The sequence below is a fragment of the Motacilla alba genome, chromosome 19 (assembly GCF_015832195.1).
Source record: "Motacilla alba alba isolate MOTALB_02 chromosome 19, Motacilla_alba_V1.0_pri, whole genome shotgun sequence".
Classification (NCBI taxonomy): domain Eukaryota; kingdom Metazoa; phylum Chordata; class Aves; order Passeriformes; family Motacillidae; genus Motacilla; species Motacilla alba.
Window position 1 is genome coordinate 3221711 of NC_052034.1, and position 19177 is coordinate 3240887.

General features: G+C 46.5%; 1 protein-coding gene across 4 annotated transcripts; it reads right to left on the bottom strand.

The window, feature by feature from the left end:
* Window positions 1–71: 71 nt before the first annotated feature.
* Window positions 72–18348, bottom strand: AKAP10 (A-kinase anchoring protein 10). Of its 4 annotated transcripts, none has more exons than XM_038158154.1 (15): window positions 17780–18348; window positions 14282–14329; window positions 12027–12209; window positions 11260–11760; window positions 9784–9882; window positions 9271–9355; window positions 8811–8934; window positions 7613–7749; window positions 6525–6669; window positions 5637–5810; window positions 4129–4238; window positions 3702–3784; window positions 3093–3145; window positions 2415–2510; window positions 72–1369 (listed from the first exon to the last, which is right to left on the bottom strand). In XM_038158154.1, exons 1-15 carry the CDS (start codon window positions 18321–18323, stop codon window positions 1364–1366), a joined length of 2388 nt encoding a protein of 795 aa, XP_038014082.1. In that variant the 5' UTR covers window positions 18324–18348; the 3' UTR covers window positions 72–1363. The 4 variants fall into 4 exon arrangements, with proteins under 4 accessions (XP_038014082.1, XP_038014081.1, XP_038014079.1 ...); XM_038158153.1 differs by having other exon boundaries at window positions 5631–5810; XM_038158151.1 differs by lacking the exon at window positions 72–1369 and having other exon boundaries at window positions 2172–2510.
* Window positions 18349–19177: the final 829 nt, after the last annotated feature.

Below are 19177 nucleotides of genomic sequence, written 5' to 3' on the forward strand. Positions count from 1 at the left end.
CTACCTCTAAAACTCACATTAAAAAACCCATCCCCTGTAGCTTCAAACCCCATAAAAACAGAAAATCGACACAAATTTTAATATTTATATATTTTAAATCAAAACACAATTAAATATAGTATGTTTTAAGTACATGAATGCTTGGGTATGAGAGAAATAAGAGGTGGTACATAGTACCAAAAACCTATACACAGCCTTTTTTGCTTTTTCATAAACAATACAGTGTGTCTCTATACAATCAAATATTGCAACAGAATAACACTTTCTAGTCAATCAAGATATTCTGAACATTGGAAATGATTTGAGTTCTTCGCATAGTGATTTCTTCGCACAAGTTTGAGGAAAAAAGCAATCATTAGAGTAAAAAAAAAAAAAGACCCAAAATAAAAGTGTTGTATACTAAAAATGCAGCAGTAACATAAGGGTGAGACACCGAGTACTTCTGCTACCCTGCAAAATCGATTTGCTGAGGGAAAAAAGAGGTGCTGTGTCACATGGTAAGTGTTGACAGTGTCAGGAAGAAGGCCAGAGGTCATTAAAAACTGTTTTTCTTTGTAAACCAAACATCTGGAATTAGATCCTACGCTGGGTGGAGGACAACAAGCGATGGAGAACGGCAGCAATTCCTTTTTTCCTTGCTCGTGGGATGGTGAGGACAGGAAGTGGAGCAGTCTGCAGGGTCCAAGGTGGGAGCAGAGATCCAGCCTTGGATCTGCTCCGGGGTGGAAGCAGGGGAGATGTGTGTGTGTGTGTGTGCAGGTGTAGGAGCTCAACAAGGAGGAGTTCCTGACCCTTCTACACTGCCTTCAAAGTTAATGCAGTCATGAAGTAAAATACATTTATCTTACAGTTGAATACTCATCTATTTCAAGTAATGGAAAATTAAACTTAAGAACTTTCCAGGTCCTTCACTGCCAATGGATTTGCCCCACAGCCCTTCCAACTCTGTGTTTAAAAATTACAAGCAGCAGAACCAGAAACTACAGCAAAACCTTCCCCTCTGTTGTGGCCTCTGTGTCCCGTTGCAGATATTTTGCTTGAAAGTCTTTTTTTCTTGGAGACAGGGTCAAGTATTTGTGAAGCCAATCACAGTTTCTCAGTGACACTTTTGTAAACTGCATTTCATCTCAGAACCATCGTTACTGTGAATGCCACATACACCAGGCAAAAGTGTTTCTTCACTCTCTACAGTGGAGGTCCAGGATTGCTTCTTTTTTCATTCTTCCTTAGAAATGAGGGTGATTCCAGTGGTTGGAGTAACAGTGCTTTGTTTTTATTGGCTGTGTTAAAGAATCCACCAATAGGGAAAGTTCACTCGTTCTCAAAGTGGAAAACCAGATTTCCTGTTCTGGAGTTTCTAAAATCATAGCTGGAAAAGGGAAAGACAGTTAATTTCACTCTAAAACACGCAAAGTAACTGTTCAATAGAAAGACATTTTGTGTTTAAAAACGTTGAAGCCAGGTTTGTTTGAGTTTGGGGGAGAAAAAATCTCCAAACCTAATCCAAACACACTCAACCTTTTGATTACTTGCTTAATTGAATCCAGAGCATCTGCAGTCATTTGAGATTTGTAAATGCTGTGCTGAGTGACCTTTTCATCCAGGCAGACTGGAATTGTATCATTTGCAGCCAGGCTATTAAGTGAAGTCATTAGAAAAGTTGTTTAAATGTTACTGCTCTATTAGAAAGAAAACACTCCCACAGTGAAACTATGGATCCACCCCTTTGGATCCAAAAGCTGGGCTTTGGCACATGTGTGCTTTCAATAACTGAAAATAATGCAAGTTAATTTTTACAAACTCACATGCCTGAAAGTCAGAAGTACCAGCCATTAACTTGGTAACCTCCTGTCACCAGTATTTCACAAAATCCAACTGCTGCCTCAGAACTGGGGCTTTTTACACAGAGAACACATGGGCTGTACAACAACAGCCACTGAGCAACAATGCACAAACCTGTGCACAGGGTTACTGTGTCTTTTTAAAGCCTGGAGACAGAATTGTGCAAATGAGAGCATCCAATGAGACAAATCCACAGCTGCTGAGTTTTACTGACACTTCAGGGAGAAATGCCACGACTGACTGAGAGGACACAGCAAGTGTGAGCTCAAGTCAGGAATTACACTTCCTCCTGCAGCACAGATCACCCTTTTAACTAACTGGGCAGTTTGTAGACTCAAACCAAGACAAGTTCAATGCTTGCACAGGAGAACCACCACGGGCATCTGTTAAGAAATTCCTACATCACACGTAGGCCGCAACACTTCCAACCTTTGTTTCCTCCTCTCATGCTCTGCTGGTTTGAACATTTTCCAGCGTGGGTTTCAGCCACAGGAGGAAGGCAAGTGAGAGCTCTGCTCCTCCCACAGCCTGGCTGGAGCCAGATGAAGACAGCAGCCTTTCCACCCCCCTACCTTGGTGACCTTCTCCAAGGGCTGCTCACACTGCGCCTGCTGCATGACGTCGTTGACAATCATCTTTGCTATCCTCCAAGCCATCTCTTCTTGAGCCTGAAAAACACAGCCCAAAACACAGATAGCTTCAGGTTGTTGAGAGACAAACACAGTGCTCTCAGCACAGCCTTGGAGTCAGGGTAACTTCACAACTCCATAACCTGTGTAAACATATCCTCCCTCGATGGAAACACACCTGGCTTCCAAGTACAGTGTTAATTTCAATTATTGTACTTAAGGCTTGATGCAATTTCCAAGAGAGTTAGTGGAGATTTCAGATTTATCTCTTGGGGATTTGTCCAAGCCACTCAGAGGGGGGAAAATGCAGCCTGGAATCCATGTGCAGTGGTCACTTCACCATAAAAACCAAACAGCACTTCCACCCCTACTTAGAGATAAATAAAACCACAATAAGAAAAACCCTGACTGCAAGCACACTTCATTAGTTCAACCAGCAAGCACTGGCAAAGAGCAAACTAGTTCCACACGTACATGCAATCAAATTATATTTAGCACACGGAGTCTCCCTGTCCTTGGTGCAGCAAAAAGATACTCAGAGATAACAGCCAGGATTAAGAACATCAACGCTTTATTTCTCTGAAGTGTAAAGTCACAAGAAGAACATGAAAGGGGACACACCTCATCTGTATTTCCTTGAACCCATTTCTTCATTGCTTGTGAAAACATGGACCCTGGTTGAGATAAAAACAGCAAGCAAGGTATGTCAGCAAAGTGAGGCACAAAGCTGGTTCCTGTCACCCTTCTGAAGGGTTTGCTCTGCTGCCACTCAGGACATGGAGGGGTGGCAGGAAAGACAAGGGACTGCCTGCAGCCATTTGGACACTGAGCCTTTCCCAGAGCTGAAAAGCAGCAGCAGCAGCAGGTCCCAGCCTGGGTGGGAAGCATGTGGAGAGCTGCAGTTCTTTTTCATCTCAAGACCAAAGCTTTGAAGGTTTGATCACCAGCTCAGCTGCTGACACTTCCATCCCTGCCAGGTTCCATCGACAGCTCCAACTCCCACGGGCTGCTCATGCTCCCTGGAGTCCAGCTGGACCAGAAAAGCAGAATTTGGGTAGGAAACTGGGCCAGAGATGGGTTTTGCCTCAGTACAGGCCAATCCCCACAGCACCTCCATTTGGCTTAAAACAGATCTGGAAAGAGCCAAACACTCTGCCTGTCTTAACTCCAGCAGGGAAGAGAGCAGCTCTGCAGATGCTTACAGAAATGGAGAGAAAGAGCAAAGCAAACCTTTTGATTTTTTGACATCAGGCTCTGGTTCAGATTCTCTGATGAACTGCCCCAGGTCACTGACTCTTCCAAACGTCATCTTCCTGAGGAGAACAGTGAAGAACCACATGGGTGATCAAAAGAACTTTGGCATTATGGAAAGCTTTTTTTGGCTTTATACTTGGCTACATTTTGGAACCAAAAAGGAACAATAACTAAGAGGAAGAGAAAAACTAATTAGAAAATATTTTCCTGGCTGACATTTTGGTCAAAGAAACATTCATTGGGTGTTAAATCACACAATTGAAATAAAGTTACTGTCAAATATTAAGACATGAACTAAGATATTGCATTTAGGCCCACTCTCCATTCAGGAGGACACAGCAAAAATGAAACAGAGGTGAAACATGAAACCAGAAAGGAAACAATACACTGAAATGAACCTTACCCTGCATATGTTCGTTGATACAAAGATTCTGGATCCAGGCTTGCAGCATCTACAATTATTGCTTCATCAAAATTTTTCAGGATTTTAACATTAGCCTTTTTGACATTGGACTACAAATAAAAATTCTAAGTATTAGTGCCCAATGCAGATAACTACCAGCTTCTTAACAAAACTGCAATTTTAGTGCTTTTAACACAGAAAAACGTCCATCGAGTCTTTAAGCAAGAGTATAAAAGAAATCAGTGTGTCTACACAGCCTTGAATCCCCAACTCATAGGACACTGTTGTTAGCAGAGGATGATAAAATGCTGTGGACAGAGCCAAAAACACAAAGCCCAGGTCAGCACACACTGCTCAATTATCAGCTCAACAGATCCGTGTGTGCCCACAAATCATTTGTTGTGAGTCTGGAACATCCCTCTCCTGCTCTTGGTAAACAATTCCCAAACACAGATGCCTCCCCCATGAACAGAGAACAAATGATTTATCTTCTGGCCTGGAGTATTTATATAAGATTATGAAAAAAAAAAAAAAAAGCCAAGGAAACATCAGAGCAACAGCAGGGAGGGCACAGCACACAGCAATCCATTATCACCTCAGCACGGAACAGGAACACCAATGGCAGCTCCTTTCCTGCTGCTCTTGATGCAGAAATATGCAGAGACCCAGAGATCCTCCTATTCACACAAGCAGGAATGCACACCACAGAAAGCAGCACCTCATTTCCTAAATTGCCCAGCCAATTACCAGCAGTTCCTCCTGCTCAGAGGTTCAAGCAGCAGGAGGCTTCAAGAACACAGATTTTATTCCTCACTTCACAGCCAGGGGAGGAATATTCCCTCCTTGCAAATTAGGAGGTTTAAAAATAGTACAAGCAGGTGGTACAGCTTCCAAGTTGCTGGAAAGCCAGGACATGACTAACATTGGTGTGGATACTGGGTTTGAAGCTCAGGGTGGCCCTGCAGAGTTCAATAAAAGCAGCAGTCGCTTGGCTCTTCTGCTCTCAGCTGGGCTTGCAGTTTCCAAGCTGTCCTGGTTACAGGTTAGCCAGAATCTGCTCTGTGTTTGAGCAGATTGATGCCTTCAGCCCTGGAAATGAGTTTACTCTCCAGGACAGAAGATCTGGCACTCAAAAAGAACTGAGCACACAAAGCTAGCATGTTTACATTTAAATTTGATAGCATATTCACAAGTGTCAATTTGCACCTGAAGTTGTTAACTATGGTATTGACAAAATAATGTTATTTCTAGTAACAAGCATTCTTAGATATTATGGCATCATAAAAAGTCTTCAGTAAAGTAGCAACTTAATAAAGACATCACTGATGTAAAGAAATAACAGCAGCACAAGGCTTTGGGTACAACAAATAGCAGAGACACTTCTGACAGAACTGAGCTGCAGATAGATTAAACACATCCTAACACACACAGGTTTTAAATGAAAGTGGGATGGTGTTTCCTTACAGGGCAAAAACTTGGATATTGACACAGAAAACCCAAACTGGTACCTGGGGGGCAGAGCCATCCGTGCTCCCTATGGAGTCACTGTCAGGGGAGCTACCAGGGCCATGAATACTCAGTGCAATGTTCCCTCCTGGGAATTCATCTCCTCGTACTGAATGGATGAGGTCATTCAAGTATTTGTAGTAAAGGTTGCTGGACAAGAAACCAGGTAGGAAAACCTGAGAGATAGAAGAAGTCCTCTTTAATTAAGGCTGGTCTGCATAGTCAGAGAAGAGCACACAAACATCTCAGTCCTTGTGTAGATGGAACACAAGTGAAAGCATCCATGCATGGAATTACTGTGGATTAGCAATTAGCAAATTAGCAACTGCATTGCTTCAAGTTTTAATCCAACTGCAAAATGAACAAACCCAACTGCCTATTAATGAAATCCCCCAGTAACTGGAACTGAAGTCAGGGGTTTTTTTTCCCCTCTAGAAACTCAAGCTTGACAGCCCAACAGGCTTTACAGTTATTCTGTTTCACTGTGCACAATTTTCTGCAGCTCCAGAATCAAATCATTCATTTCTGGTATCTGGGTATCCCAGAGTTACATTATTAACCACAGCACTTGTATTAGACTTGCAAACAACTCCTACAAAGAGGAAGGAAAATTTTCTAAAGATACAAAATAAGCTGTTGATAGCAATTCACATGGGAGGAAATTCTGTTACTTCCATTAAACTGCAATAATCACCCAATGAGACAAACATTTCACAGAGCATTAACAGCAGCCAGTGGGTGGTATCTTCAAATCAGGCTGGGGAAGAGTCTGGCAGATTTCCCTGAAGCTGTTCTATTATCCAGGTAAGCAGGAAATCAGTAAAGGAACAGGACAGACCAGGGCACACACCCTCACTGAGTGTGAACCCCACTCTGGAGAAGGATCTCACCGTCTCCATGGTTGTCCACGCCTGCCTCAAGGGAGTGGTGAAGCAGTTGGGGAGAGGCCCCCCCTCCCTGCAGATGTTGGATTCAATCTCCAGCCTCACAGAGTCATCAAAGCCCAGAGGGTGCGTGGCCTGCAGGGAGAAGTACCTGGGGCAGGGCAAGGAAACAACACAAACAGGATTTGCAAACCTCTGCAGGTGCTCAGTGCCCACCCCAGACACTGCACACACCTGGTCCCCACTGACCACAGGTGAGACACCCCCTTCCAGAAACAGTCTGAGAGCCCTGCCGTGAAACACCGATGGGAAACAGGAATGGAGCAGGAAACCCCCAGAACTCAAAGCAGCATTGCCTCTACTGCTCACATCCTTGCAAACTGAGTGTAAGGATGGGGGAATGATTGATGAACCCCTGAGTGAAGCATTTGCTTCCTCTCCAATTATTATTTCCTCTTTGGGTAATAACTCAAGTTGTGGCAGAGCCTCACACTTAAGCTGAAGAACAAACACTTCCTGGAAGCAGTTGTGCTGTCTGTCTCCCAGCTGTCTCACTGCTAAAGTGAAGCACAAAGTACAGGAAGAAAGCTCCTCTCCTGAAAGTCTGGTATTAAAAAGGATCTGATTGCTTCCTTAAAAAAATAAATATTTCACAATACTAAGAACAAGCACTAGCTGGCTTTTTTTACATGTGAGAAGAGTTTCTACAGCCTACTTTATATGGATAACAGTATCTGAACATTAAAGTTTTCCTGCAGGGCTGTATCTGCTACTAGGCTTAAACCCCTTCCATTTTCAAATGACAAGCCATCAGCTTTGATACTTCCCAAGCAAACAAACTCAAGCAATCGAGTCCCGAAAATCCTGAATTATGTTTAAGAATGGAATCCTTGTAAGGAGTTTAAGAATGGAATCCTTGTAAGGAGTTCTGCTCATGTATATCAAAAATTTTCAGTTCATGTGTGCAAACACATCAAAAGCCACCTTGATAAAATGCACCTCAGCAGACCAGCACAAGAGTGCAGAGAAGTTCCTTTTGCACAGCAAACACAAAACCACAAGTACAGAAAGAAAGGATTGTTGAGCTCCCTCACTTGTCATACAAAATCATGGCATCGTTCTGTGCTTCTTGCCCATCATACTGGCCTTCTTTGGCAGCAAGCTGGGACTGGAAGTTATCTGCTGCCAACCAGAACTGCAGCACATTAACTGCATCTTCCTTCTCCATGTACTGGAAGGGAAATCAGAAAAAGAGGAGATTAAAGAAGTCTTAGCAAGAAATTTTTAGTATTTTTTTAACTTCCTTCTTCCCGTTTAGAACAAAAGACATAGGCCATATATTAGTGATGCAAAATTGTCGCCAGGACACAGCATTTTGAATTTCTGTTTCAGAGAGATTTAGCTTGCTTGGAGGAAAAAAAAAAAAGAGATAAAAAAAAAAAGAGAACTTCTGACACTTCTTTTCTGTACTTATTTTCACACTTAGTTTCCAAAAAACCTATTTGTCTTGTCCTGGGACAGGAAGCACCATTTTCATGCTACATTTAGCTTACACTGAGCTCAGCACATTGTCTCAGCCTCCCAAGCTGCAGTTTCAATCTACATCAGCTTGTCAGACTGTCAGGACAAGTATGGCAAGAGCTGATTCCTTAAAGGTGCAGGAGCCTGAAACTGTGATATCTTTTATTTAACCCATCCCATCACTAAAGGTGCCCTCTCCACACAGCACTGGTTATGATTTGTTACCTGTAATTCAGGCTTTTACAGTCACTACAATGTGAAGATCAAGATGATAATGTCAAAGCTTCTACAAAGCAAAGAGACTTTGAGGAGCACTCACTAACTGCAGAGGAAATCTCAACTACTCATTCCACAACACAATGGACAGGTCTGAACATTTGAATTAGTTCTACGTGAGGGCAGGAAAAAGTTCAAGGCATTTTCTCTCAGAAAAAAAATACACCTTGGGTTTTTTATTATATTTAGAATCATAGAATTACAGAATTGTTTGGGTAGAATGGGACCTTAAAAATGATCCAGTTCCAACCCCCTGCCATGGGCAGGGGCACCTTCCACTGTCCCAGGCTGCTCCAAGCCTCAACCAGCCTGGCCTTGGGCACTGCCAGGGATGCAGGGGCAGCCACAGCTGCTCTGGGCACCCCGTGCCAGGGTCTGCCACCCTCCAGGGAACAATTCCTGCCCAATATCCAACCCAAAGCCATCAAGGAATGAACAGATTTTTTCCATCTGCTAGAAAGGGATCTCAAAGCAAACCCAAACGTTGCCACTCACCTCAGAGAAGTAGAACAGGGCTGACTCACAGAACAGAATGTCAGCCAGATACACAGTCCCGCTGGTCAGCACCTCAATCTGGTATTTACAGAAATGGTGACTCCGCAGGAACTCACTAAAGTGCCTGCACAGACACAGGACAGTCACTTATCAGGATCAGCAGCACCCAAGGCACCCTCGGAACACATCAGCTCTTGCCCAGAACTCTGATACTTTTGTTGGATAAAAGCCAAACAAGCAAGAAACAGGGCAGGTTTGTAAAAGGCACAAGAAAGAGATAAAGAACACAACAGGGTGAACAGCCAAGTTCAGCAGGAATGGATTTGGAGGAGGAGATCTGAGCAGTTTCAAACACAAAAGACAGCACAGAAAAGTGCTGATATGGTCATGCCTCCATGAACATTTTTAAAGAACCTTTAGGACAAGAGACACAAGAACCCAACCCATGGCATCAACTTACTCTTGTTCCATTGCATTGAACACTATGGACTGTGCTGTAACAAAGCAGTTGGGATCCACTTGGCCATCCTCCCCACAGATCTTTGCTGCAAAGAAACACCAGGTTAATTTTAACATGGATTTGGCTGATGGAGCTGAAAGGCACGAGCAAGGACTGGTTAATGAAAAATTGCAGTTCAAATCCACCAGAATCAGCTGGTTCTGACTGAGCAAAGAGCTTTCAAAGCTGGCCAAATGATAATAACATGGCTCAAGTATTTGATTGAGACCCATCTGGATCCCCTTCATAACCACCAAGAATTCCTTCCCTAATTTAAACAAACTCTCTGAAAGTTTTTATGAGGATATTCACAGCACTGCTGAAGGTCAGATCCACTGACACTTGCAATCTCCTATCTTTTTAAGGCTGCCTTTAAAATTCATAAAAATAAAGATAAATGCAAATGTGTGATGTATCAGAGACACATTTTTATGGGGACAGCTCTGAAATGAGGAAGCAGTTATTCATTCTTACCAACTATGTCATTTCTCATTGCTTCTGTAATAGGGATTGGTTTAGCAGCATCTGGAGAAATATATTTGGTAAAAGTACTAACTGCATCCCGTTCTATACCTGCGGGGAAGAAACACAGAATCAAACTTGGAATTCCTTGGTGTGAGTGAGTAACAAATGTTTGCTCTTCAGAAAAGCAGCTGTCTAATTCTCAGTGATGTTTCCACTGCAGGATATTCATATTCTACTCCTGACCAGCTGCAGGGACTGTGTGATCTCCAGTCAGGTCACAACAAACCCAGCATGGACTGAGATGGAATAAAACAACGTAGCTCCAAATTTTCCCTACCAGCACACAAGGCAGAACTCACTTCCTCAGCTGCACACCATATTCCCAGAAGCAACAGCTTTCAGGCAAGTCAAATTCCCAATTTTTAGCTCTCATCACAGAGAAATCACTTGCATTATATAGGAATTACTAGAAAAAAAAATCTTAAAATGATATGCCTCAAACAAGTTGTGTTCTTTACACATAATCTTTTGAGACTTGGGACTCTGCTCTGGAAGAGAGAAAAAATTACACTCAAATTCAGATTTCTCAGTTAGGACCCTGTGGTTTCAAATTCTTTTTAGAGATCAAAAAGCTGAGGTGCTTTGGTGACTAAAACATCATTTTCCTTGTTTAAGTGGCTTTGGGGCTGAGGTTGTGTATTGTGGAGGCACATGATAAATAACTACACGAGAAAGACAAACAGCAAGAGAAAGGGATGCAACACGAGGAAACAGTTGGGCAAACAAAAGGAACCAATATGAAGAAAGAAGTGCTTCCTTTTTGGCTGCACACTTCCACAAATGAGGGAGGACTGAGTAGAGGCAAAGTAGAGAAATGTTACTGTGCATGTAGTTCACTACCAAAAGGAAATATTTTAATTTCATCCTTACTTCCAGCAGCCTTTTGAAGAGGTGGAATCCAAATGACAACAAATCAGTTACAAGGGGAGGAACTCTATCAAAAAAATCCAATAACAAAACCAGTACATTGCACACATAAATCTCCACAAGTCTCTTGCAACCACTACTTATGTCATTTTCTGTAATACAGGATATTTACCTTCCATAGCAAGTGAATTATCAATTCCCAGCCCCACCATCCAAACTTCCTGCAGGTCTTTAAGGTGGAATGGGACTGGTGAGGGAAGAACTGGACACAGCAATGTTCACTCAATTTCTCATGATTACACATGGAAGAACAGAAGCAACCTAAGCTCATTGAGTACACAATGATTTTGAAGTCTCTTCAGCAGCTTTTTTATTTTTAAACAAGTCACACAATACACAGCTCAAACTGACCAGCAGCAAGTTAATATCAGTGATACATAAAACTTTCTTCCTTGCAACATCACATCAGGCTTGCTAAGAACCTGAGAACCGAGGCACTCCCTGCACCAAAACCTTCATTTCCCACCTCTTCAAGCAAAGGGAACACACGGCACTTACTTTTCATGAGTTTTCCTGACAAGTCCTTTAGTGCAGAGGAAGGGCTGTTTCTATTTGATACTGAAAGCTTGGAAGATTCTTGCTGATCAGCTGGCAGAGAGCGAGTCCCTGGCTCTGCTTTGCTGCGAGGCTCCCGCCCGGGCGGCCCCGCGCGGTTCTGGCCGCTGGCAGTTCTGTCGGGCTCGGGGCCGGGGCCCTCCAGCCTCTCCTCCAGCCAGGCAGCAGGAGGAGAGGAGGCCAATTCCTGCTGCTTGGAGGGGGACACGGGCTCTGCCAGGGAGCTCTGCTTCACCGTGTTCAGGCTGTGCGCGCGGATGCGGGACCAGGTGGTGGAGTGGAAGCTCTCGGCCTCTAACCAGAATTTCACCAGGTGCTCCATCCTGCGCAGCTCCATGAACTGGATGAAGTAAGGGAGGGCGACGCTGTCCTGCAGGACTTGTTCAAGGGTCTTGGAAAGGCTTGATTTGGTCTCTTGAGCCTGGTAATTCAGACACGATCTGCCTAAAGGAAAACATGAAAGGGGGTGAGTCCATATGGTTTGGGGGCTGGATACAAAAGTGTCCTGTAATGCAACTGTGAAGAGGCAGTTCCAACACAATGCCAAAGTAAAGGATTGTCTGTTCCCTTCAAATACCTCCCAGGGTAACACAGATGCTACGCTTTTATTTACCTAACTGCTTACCTGAAAATCAAGGGATGGTGAGTGCACACCATCACAAAATAAATACACAAAACAAAAAGAAAAGCTGACATTCTTACAGCCTTACCTAAGTCTCCAAAGTGAGCAGCTTCCATGTGACTTGGCTGCTTTTTGAGGGCAGCTGTGCGGCTGCTGGAGAAGGAGTCCATGTTGGCAGAGATGGCATTGATGGCCACATGGCTTGGTCCTGCAGCCTCCAGCAAGGCATGATTCCTAGTGCTTCTCTGAGGGGAATGTACTGGGACTGGAGCTGGAATCAAGACAGGAACTGTTAAAGCACAAGGACCCCAAGACCTCTTCTAAACATTGCCTGATGCCAAGCACCCCAAAATATCCCAGGGGGTTTGCAAGAGTCAGTCTCATTAGAACCTCACTGCACCACGGGCTGTCATCTTTGATCAAGGGCCAATTAAAGACCACAAGTTTTATTATTGAGAGAATAAACTCACTCCCACCCATCCCTATTTTCCTCATTCAGCAGCAAATCAGGAGATGCCACGTCTAGGTTTACGTGTGAAATATTCCTGAGTCTTCCTGCTTCCTTGATAACCACAACTGTAACAACTTTATACTCTGTCAACAGTTTAGTTTAGCTCCAATGCTCCTGCCAATCAATTTCCATGCCTTTTTGAAAGTAAAATGTGTTAAAAAATCCTGAGCTACAAAGCCATCTGTGAGGTTTAATAAGAGTTATTTCTCAAAAATATTTTTGTTGCTTCTGCTTGGTTGCAAGAGGAAAAAAAAAGCAATAAGGAAATACCTGTGATGAAACCCAGGCTATAAACTTAACCCCCTCTGGCTGTTTTAGGACACAAGTGGCTACTGGAGCTCAAAAAAACCTTGAACTTCCTCACACAAAACTCTGCTAATTGTTAATTGATGACAAAGCTGAAAAAAACCCCAAACATGCTGACAGCAGATTCCAAAGCTCTCAGGAAGCTGTGTTGGATGAGGATGTCATGCAGGGACATCTTACACCTCTGACTCAAAAATAAAGCACATCAGATGAGCTGATCAGCTCAACACTTCCCAGGGATGTGTTCCATCAAGGTGTCAGGCAACCTGGGCTTCATGACTTCCATGCTGCATCACTTCAGTTTTATTCCCAATTTTATGACAGCAGTTGACAATTTCACACTTAGATGTCACAGCACAGATACCTCAGGAGCAATGGAAACATTTAAATTATTGCCAAGTGCTTGTGTAATTGCAGGATTGGACATCAGGACACCACCTGCTGCTTCTTACAAAGCCTCTGGGTGTTTCATACCAGCAATAATGGAGAAAATACCTTTTTCCCGAGGCCAAGGGATGGCAGCAGTGGAAAAATTTGGTGGAGATCACTTGTGTAGAGCCAGAGCCACACTCCCCATGATGCTACAGGCTTTTGTCAGTTAGATTTAAATTTAATTTTATATTTTGGACATTTAAGAAAAAAATGTCCTATTCCAAGGGTCAAACAAAGATGCTGTCTGCACAGCAGCTCACAATGTGCAATACTATAAATTTTCAAGTTTATTTTTATTTTCAGGGTCACCATACTGGTAGGTGCACTGAAAGGTGAGGTGGGGCTATGAAACAGATGCAACTCACTGTTTCCTGCATTTGATTTGAAAGACAGACCACCAAGGTAAAAAAAAGCCTGTAATTTTCTCTTGATGTGCAGATAACACATTACCAAGCACAGAAACAAGATTTTGTCTGAGGGTATAAAAGTAACAGATCAGATTCTGGCATTTACCTCATCTCCTTTCAGAACTGCAAGAAAATCTGACAGGATCAACAAACTTGTTTTCCTACAGTTCACAAATCTCTTTTCCTCCAAGATCTTTTCTCCTTTCCTAAGAGCTTGAGCAGCAAGACCTCTGCACCCCACAAGGAATGGCTCATTCAGGACTGGGATCTTCAGCCTCACAAGCCCCATCAAAGTTAAATCCACAGCTTCTTCTGCAAATCAGACACAGTGAAGCTGCACTTTCCAAACTGCAAAGGACACTGCACCTGAGCAAGGAACTGCAGGAGCAATTTGTTGTGGATAAGGAACAAGCACAACACGCAAGGTGACCGGAGTGCCTGATCACTTTGAATTAAAGCTCACGCCTGACATCACTCAGTAACCTCCTGTACCTACAGATTCAGCAAGAGGAGGAGGAAAGATTCGTTACTATAAATAGCCAGAAACAGAATTAAGTTCTGGGTTTGGTTTAGGTTTGATGCACAGGTCAGATCTGTGCTCAGGAGTAAGGAATGATCCTGTTGGGGAAGATAAAAATGGTGAATGATGGCAGAGATCTCAATTTACAGACAAAAGTTTGATCTTACTTTTAATTGCTTTGACATCTGTGGTCTTTTCTTGTTCTTTGCCTTTCACTGTAAAATACAAGGGAAAATGTTAATGCTATTTTGGGTCACTAATGGCATTCACCTGAGAATGGACAGAATTCCCAACATCAGCAAGTATCAGAGGCAGATGGAAACTGTAATTTTGTTAAGACTGATTTCTCATTTAAATTGCACGTCCAGTAACTGACAGAGGCTTTCAAAAGCAAAACCTTATCATCCATTAATTAAGTTTCATGAAATACAGGCTGTTACATTTCCATGGAGGAAGATGTTTGCTGTCTGTAGATTAAAGCTACATTCAGGGTGACTTTAATAAACAGCATGAACTGGGAAGAGTGGGAAAGGTGCGTTTAAAGTGTAGAGCACTGGCAGGTGCTCTCTGTGAACCAAAAATCACCTAAAAACAACATTTCCCTCGTGTTACAGGAAGAGCAGCACAACACCCAACACTGAGGAGATGTGGGCTGGCTCTGGCTCCATGGAGCTGCTTCCATGCACATGATGGGTACCACAGAAATGCTCTGGAAACTCCCTGCAAACGGTTCATTCTCTCACAAATAGTCTTGCTTAATCATCATGAAACCCCAGGTGAGCAACCGATGGGGAGATAACAGTGTAAAAAGTTGTGATGGAAAAGCACTTTGAGGATTTATTTTTTCTTTAATATTACTATTTTTTAAAGGAAGCTCCTAAAGGAAGTGAAGGAGGAGATCTGTTCAAAACAAAAATAAAGAAGCCCAAGCAGCACATGAACAGGATGGCAGAGATACAAATGCAGGGTGATATTGGAGAATGTGAGCTACCACGGAGGCTGCTCCAGGCAAGGATTATTACTACAAATAGGTCATCCCTGCACACCGACCGTGGAGCCCTTCCTGAGGTAACCACAAGGCACAGCCCAGCACAATCCCACATTTACATCACAAAACACATCCCCAAAACCCACCCGAAGCGTTCCCATTCCGACCCAAGGATGGTAAATATTTTAAAGGAGAGCTCCGGTCTCCGGTTACATAATTGCCCTGGCCCGGCGGCTGCAGCGCTGCCTGCCAGCCTCCCCTGCGAGCACGAACTCCGCAAACCGGCAGCTCAGGGTCGAACTTCCAGCTGCCAGGGAGCACACTGTGTGACAGAGGGGTTTTTAAAAGAGGAGGATTCTCCCCACGCTGACCTGCAGCCCGATGCAGCAGGAGGGTAACCAGCCTTTACATAACTGGAGCTGATGGACAGGAGAGAAATCAACCTCTGTGAACTCTCATCTTTCCCAAATCACTCCAGTATTTCATCAAACCCGTTCCTAGCTACCAGCAGCAATTCCTGGGTTTCACACAACAGCCCTCCATAAGCCTATTTTCAGTTTAAATACCTCTGTTCCTTCTTTCCAAGCTACTCAGTTCCTCCCTAAATACCTACTTACTACTGGAAACACAAACTCCAGGGTCGTGTCCCAACCCTTTCCACACAGGCTGCTGCTGTCCCCAGCAGCTCTGAGCAGGACCGAGTGACATCCGTAACAGGAGGGGAAAAATCAGCTGGATCCAGGACAAGCCTGAATTGCAGAGAGTGAAGTTTCACCACATGAATTCACTTTCACTTCCCCCAGAAAGCGGATGCTGTGTGGTGCCTGTGTGAAACCAGAAGGAACCACAGACCAAGGGCTGAGGGTGAGATTGCCAGTGGCCAATCCCATTCCAAAGGGTGCCAAGCCAGCATGTGACATTCCAGAATTTCAATTCACATCCTGAAATGCTCTGAACAAACTCAAAAAGCGTTCACAGTGTGTCAACAGCACACAAAAAACAACGAGATCCTGCTGAGGTCAGCCAGGCTGTGGGACTGCACGTTATTCCCAGGATATCCCCAGGGATGAGCTGTTCCACTGGCAGCAGTTTCACAACCTGCCCTCAAGCACCCAGCTCACCTGCTATACTTTGATTTCTCAACCCATTATCCACCCTCAGTCTGCCAGACCTTTATTTTAAGGCCCAAGCTATAAAAACACTTCACCCTTGGTTTTGATTTTTCTACAGGTCAGTTGCTTTATGATCCTTGCTATGGTTTCATTTTAAATTAATTTTTTACCTACTGCAATATCCTCATAAACAACAACAGCTCACCCCAGGAACACTGGTGTTTGTAGGATTTTGGCCTGCACGTGGCCAGAGTTTTATCCTAAGCCTCAATGTGCTGCTTTCCTCACAGCTTCAGTTCAAATCTTTTCTAAAAGCCACACCTAAAAACGGAGATCACACCGAGCAGTGCTTTATGCACAGCCCAGATGAAAGGTTGCTTTTCTCCTCTCCTTCACAGCGGCTCTCTGGGGCATTTAGTACTGATTTGCCTCTCTGACCAAAGATCCTTTAATCAAAGGAACACAGATCCTCAATTACACTTCTCAGATAATCAGAGCTTTCATGGCTTTCTCCCTGAGAAAGTTTCCACACAGGCTGACCTTGTCCCTGTGATCCCGCGTCAGGACGGAACCTCAGCTCCACCATTCTCAATGAAGCAGCAGGAGCTCTTTTTGAAGAGTTTATAACCACTATCAAAGTTTTATTCTGCAGCCCAACAGTTGTATCTAAACACCCCAAAAAGGATTATGGCACTTGCAAGGCCCTCAGTGGCTTCCAGACTCTTCAGATCTCCTAAGTTTAGATTCACTTCTTGCACAACTGCTGCACTAACCTCCCCAAAGAGTGACATTTTCAGTGCTGCTGCTTTGGCTGAGCAAGATCCAGAGGATGTGAGAGCCAAGAGCATCACCATCAGCCCAGGTAGCACGTCCTTGCCTCCCAGGATGTGCATTTTGGGTTCAGTAGCCCCAAGAGGCTTTAGGACAGCGCTGCATCAGAAGATCAGTGGTTGCATTGCTTGAGCTGCAGCATCACGAGGAAAAAGAACTTTCCCAAGGGGCCCTTTCTAAAAGGTGCCACTTTCAACAAAAACCACCCAAACCACAGCTGGGCAGCTTGAGAGCGCTGGGCCCTGCCTGCAGCACGAGCACAAAGTGCCTTCAAAATGCTGCACTGCCAGAGAACACTTAAACTGCACCCACTTGTGCTGCTGGAGTAGTATAAATATTTCAGCAGCCCTGAATTTCCCAGCTTGTGCTCTCTACCAAATCTATTGCAGAATAAACTGCCAAGGACTCCTGTGGCTTTCACGGAGAGCCCGGTGCCATGAGATCCCTTCTTCACTGACATTTTCAGCTGCTGCTGTACATTCCCAGCCCATTGTAATTTTTACAAAGCCGGCTATGTCAGCGTTGTGAAAAACCATCTGTAAAGGGCTCAGAGGCTCAAACCCTGCACGAAGCGTGGGAGGTGCCACAGCCCCCTCCCGCCCCGGTCACCGTGCGGAGCCGCAGCCCGGGGCCCGCAGCCGCTCACCGGAGAGCCCCGGCGGCAGCCGAGCCCCCCGAGCCCCGGCGCCCCGAGCCCTCCCAACCCCGCGGGAGGACGCGGCGCCGGCACTGACCGTCATTGGCGGGGAGGCCGCTCCTCAGGGCCCGCGCGTCCTCGCGGGGCCCGGCGGCGGTGCCCGGAGCGGCAGGGCCGGGGCCCGGCAGCCGTGCGGGGGACGAGCCCGGCGGCCGCCCGCCCGCCGCCCCCCTACCTTTCCGCCTGAAGAAGGACATAGCGCCGGGGAGGGGGCGAGGCGGCCGCCGGGGCGGGGGAAGGCGGGAGGGAGGGAAGGCAGCGCGCTGGGTCCTATGAATGAGGCTGCTGCGCCCGCCCGCCGCCGCCGCTCCCTCCGCCTCTTCCTCCCGCGGCGGCGCCCGCGGCCGCCATGTTGTCAACAACGGGCCCGCGCCCGCTTCCGGCAGCGCCGCCCGCGCGGCACGGCGGGATGCGCCCGCACTCGACATGGCCGCCCCGGCCTCGCGCCCGCCGGGCAACGGGGCCGGGCGGGGCCGCCATGTTGGGTGAGGGCAAGGAGCCCGCGGGGGGCCGGGAGGGGCGGCGCGGCCATCTTTGATCAGGGCGGGGGGCGCCGGGCGGCGTGAGGCGCCGGCCGCCATCTTGGCTGAGGGCACGGGTGACCCGGGGACGCTGCGGCAGCTCGGGCGCGTCCCGAGGGCACCGGGACATAGCCCCGAGGGCAGGGGACACAGCCCCGAGGGCACGGGACAGAGAGCCCCAGAGCGGGGGACACAGCTCCGAGGGCAGGGGACACAGCCCCAGAGCGGGGGACACAGCCCCGAGGGCAGGGGACACAGCCCCAGAGCGGGGGACACAGCCCCGAGGGCAGGGGACACAGAGCCCCAGAGCGGGGGACACAGCCTTGAGGGCAGGGGACACAGAGCCCCAGAGCGGGGGACACAGCCTTGAGGGCAGGGGACACAGCCCCAGAGCGGGGGACACAGCCCCAGAGCGGGGGACACAGCCTTGAGGGCAGGGGACACAGAGCCCCAGAGCGGGGGACACAGCCTTGAGGGCAGGGGACACAGCCCCGAGGGCAGGGGACGGCGGGAGAGCGCCGTGCAGGGCCGTGAGAGCCGAGGCGCCCTGGAGAGAGCCCTCAGGGACGTGTCCCAAAATGTCCCCTTGGGCCGTGGGGGCCGCAGCAGAGGGGCGGACAAACAGACGGACACACGGACAGCCGCGCCCGGGGTGTGGGGGCTCTGCGGTGCCCGTCCCAGTCCTGCAGCCGTGTGGGCTCTGCCTGTGCAGGACACGCGTGGCCGCGGCCGGTGCCAGAATGCGGCATCTCCCTCATCCCACGGCATCTCCCTCATCCCACAGTATCTCCATCATCCCATGGCATCTCCCTCATCCCACGGCATCTCCCTCATCCCACGGCATCTCCCTCATCCCACGGCAGCTCCTTCATCCCACGGCATCTCCCTCATCCCACGGCAGCCTGAGTCCAGCA

Bases quoted from the DNA above. Each gene is read 5' to 3' on its own strand.
- AKAP10 (XM_038158151.1), bottom strand. From the start codon at position 18,323: ATGGCGGCCGGCGCCTCACGCCGCCCGGCGCCCCCCGCCCTGATCAAA. The intron at 7,750-8,810 runs GTGAGTGGCAAC...TTTCCCTTCCAG, and splicing joins CCCTGTTCTACTTCTCTGAG to TACATGGAGAAGGAAGATGC. The intron at 5,811-6,524 runs GTGAGATCCTTC...TCTATCTCTCAG, and splicing joins CGTGGACAACCATGGAGACG to GTTTTCCTACCTGGTTTCTT.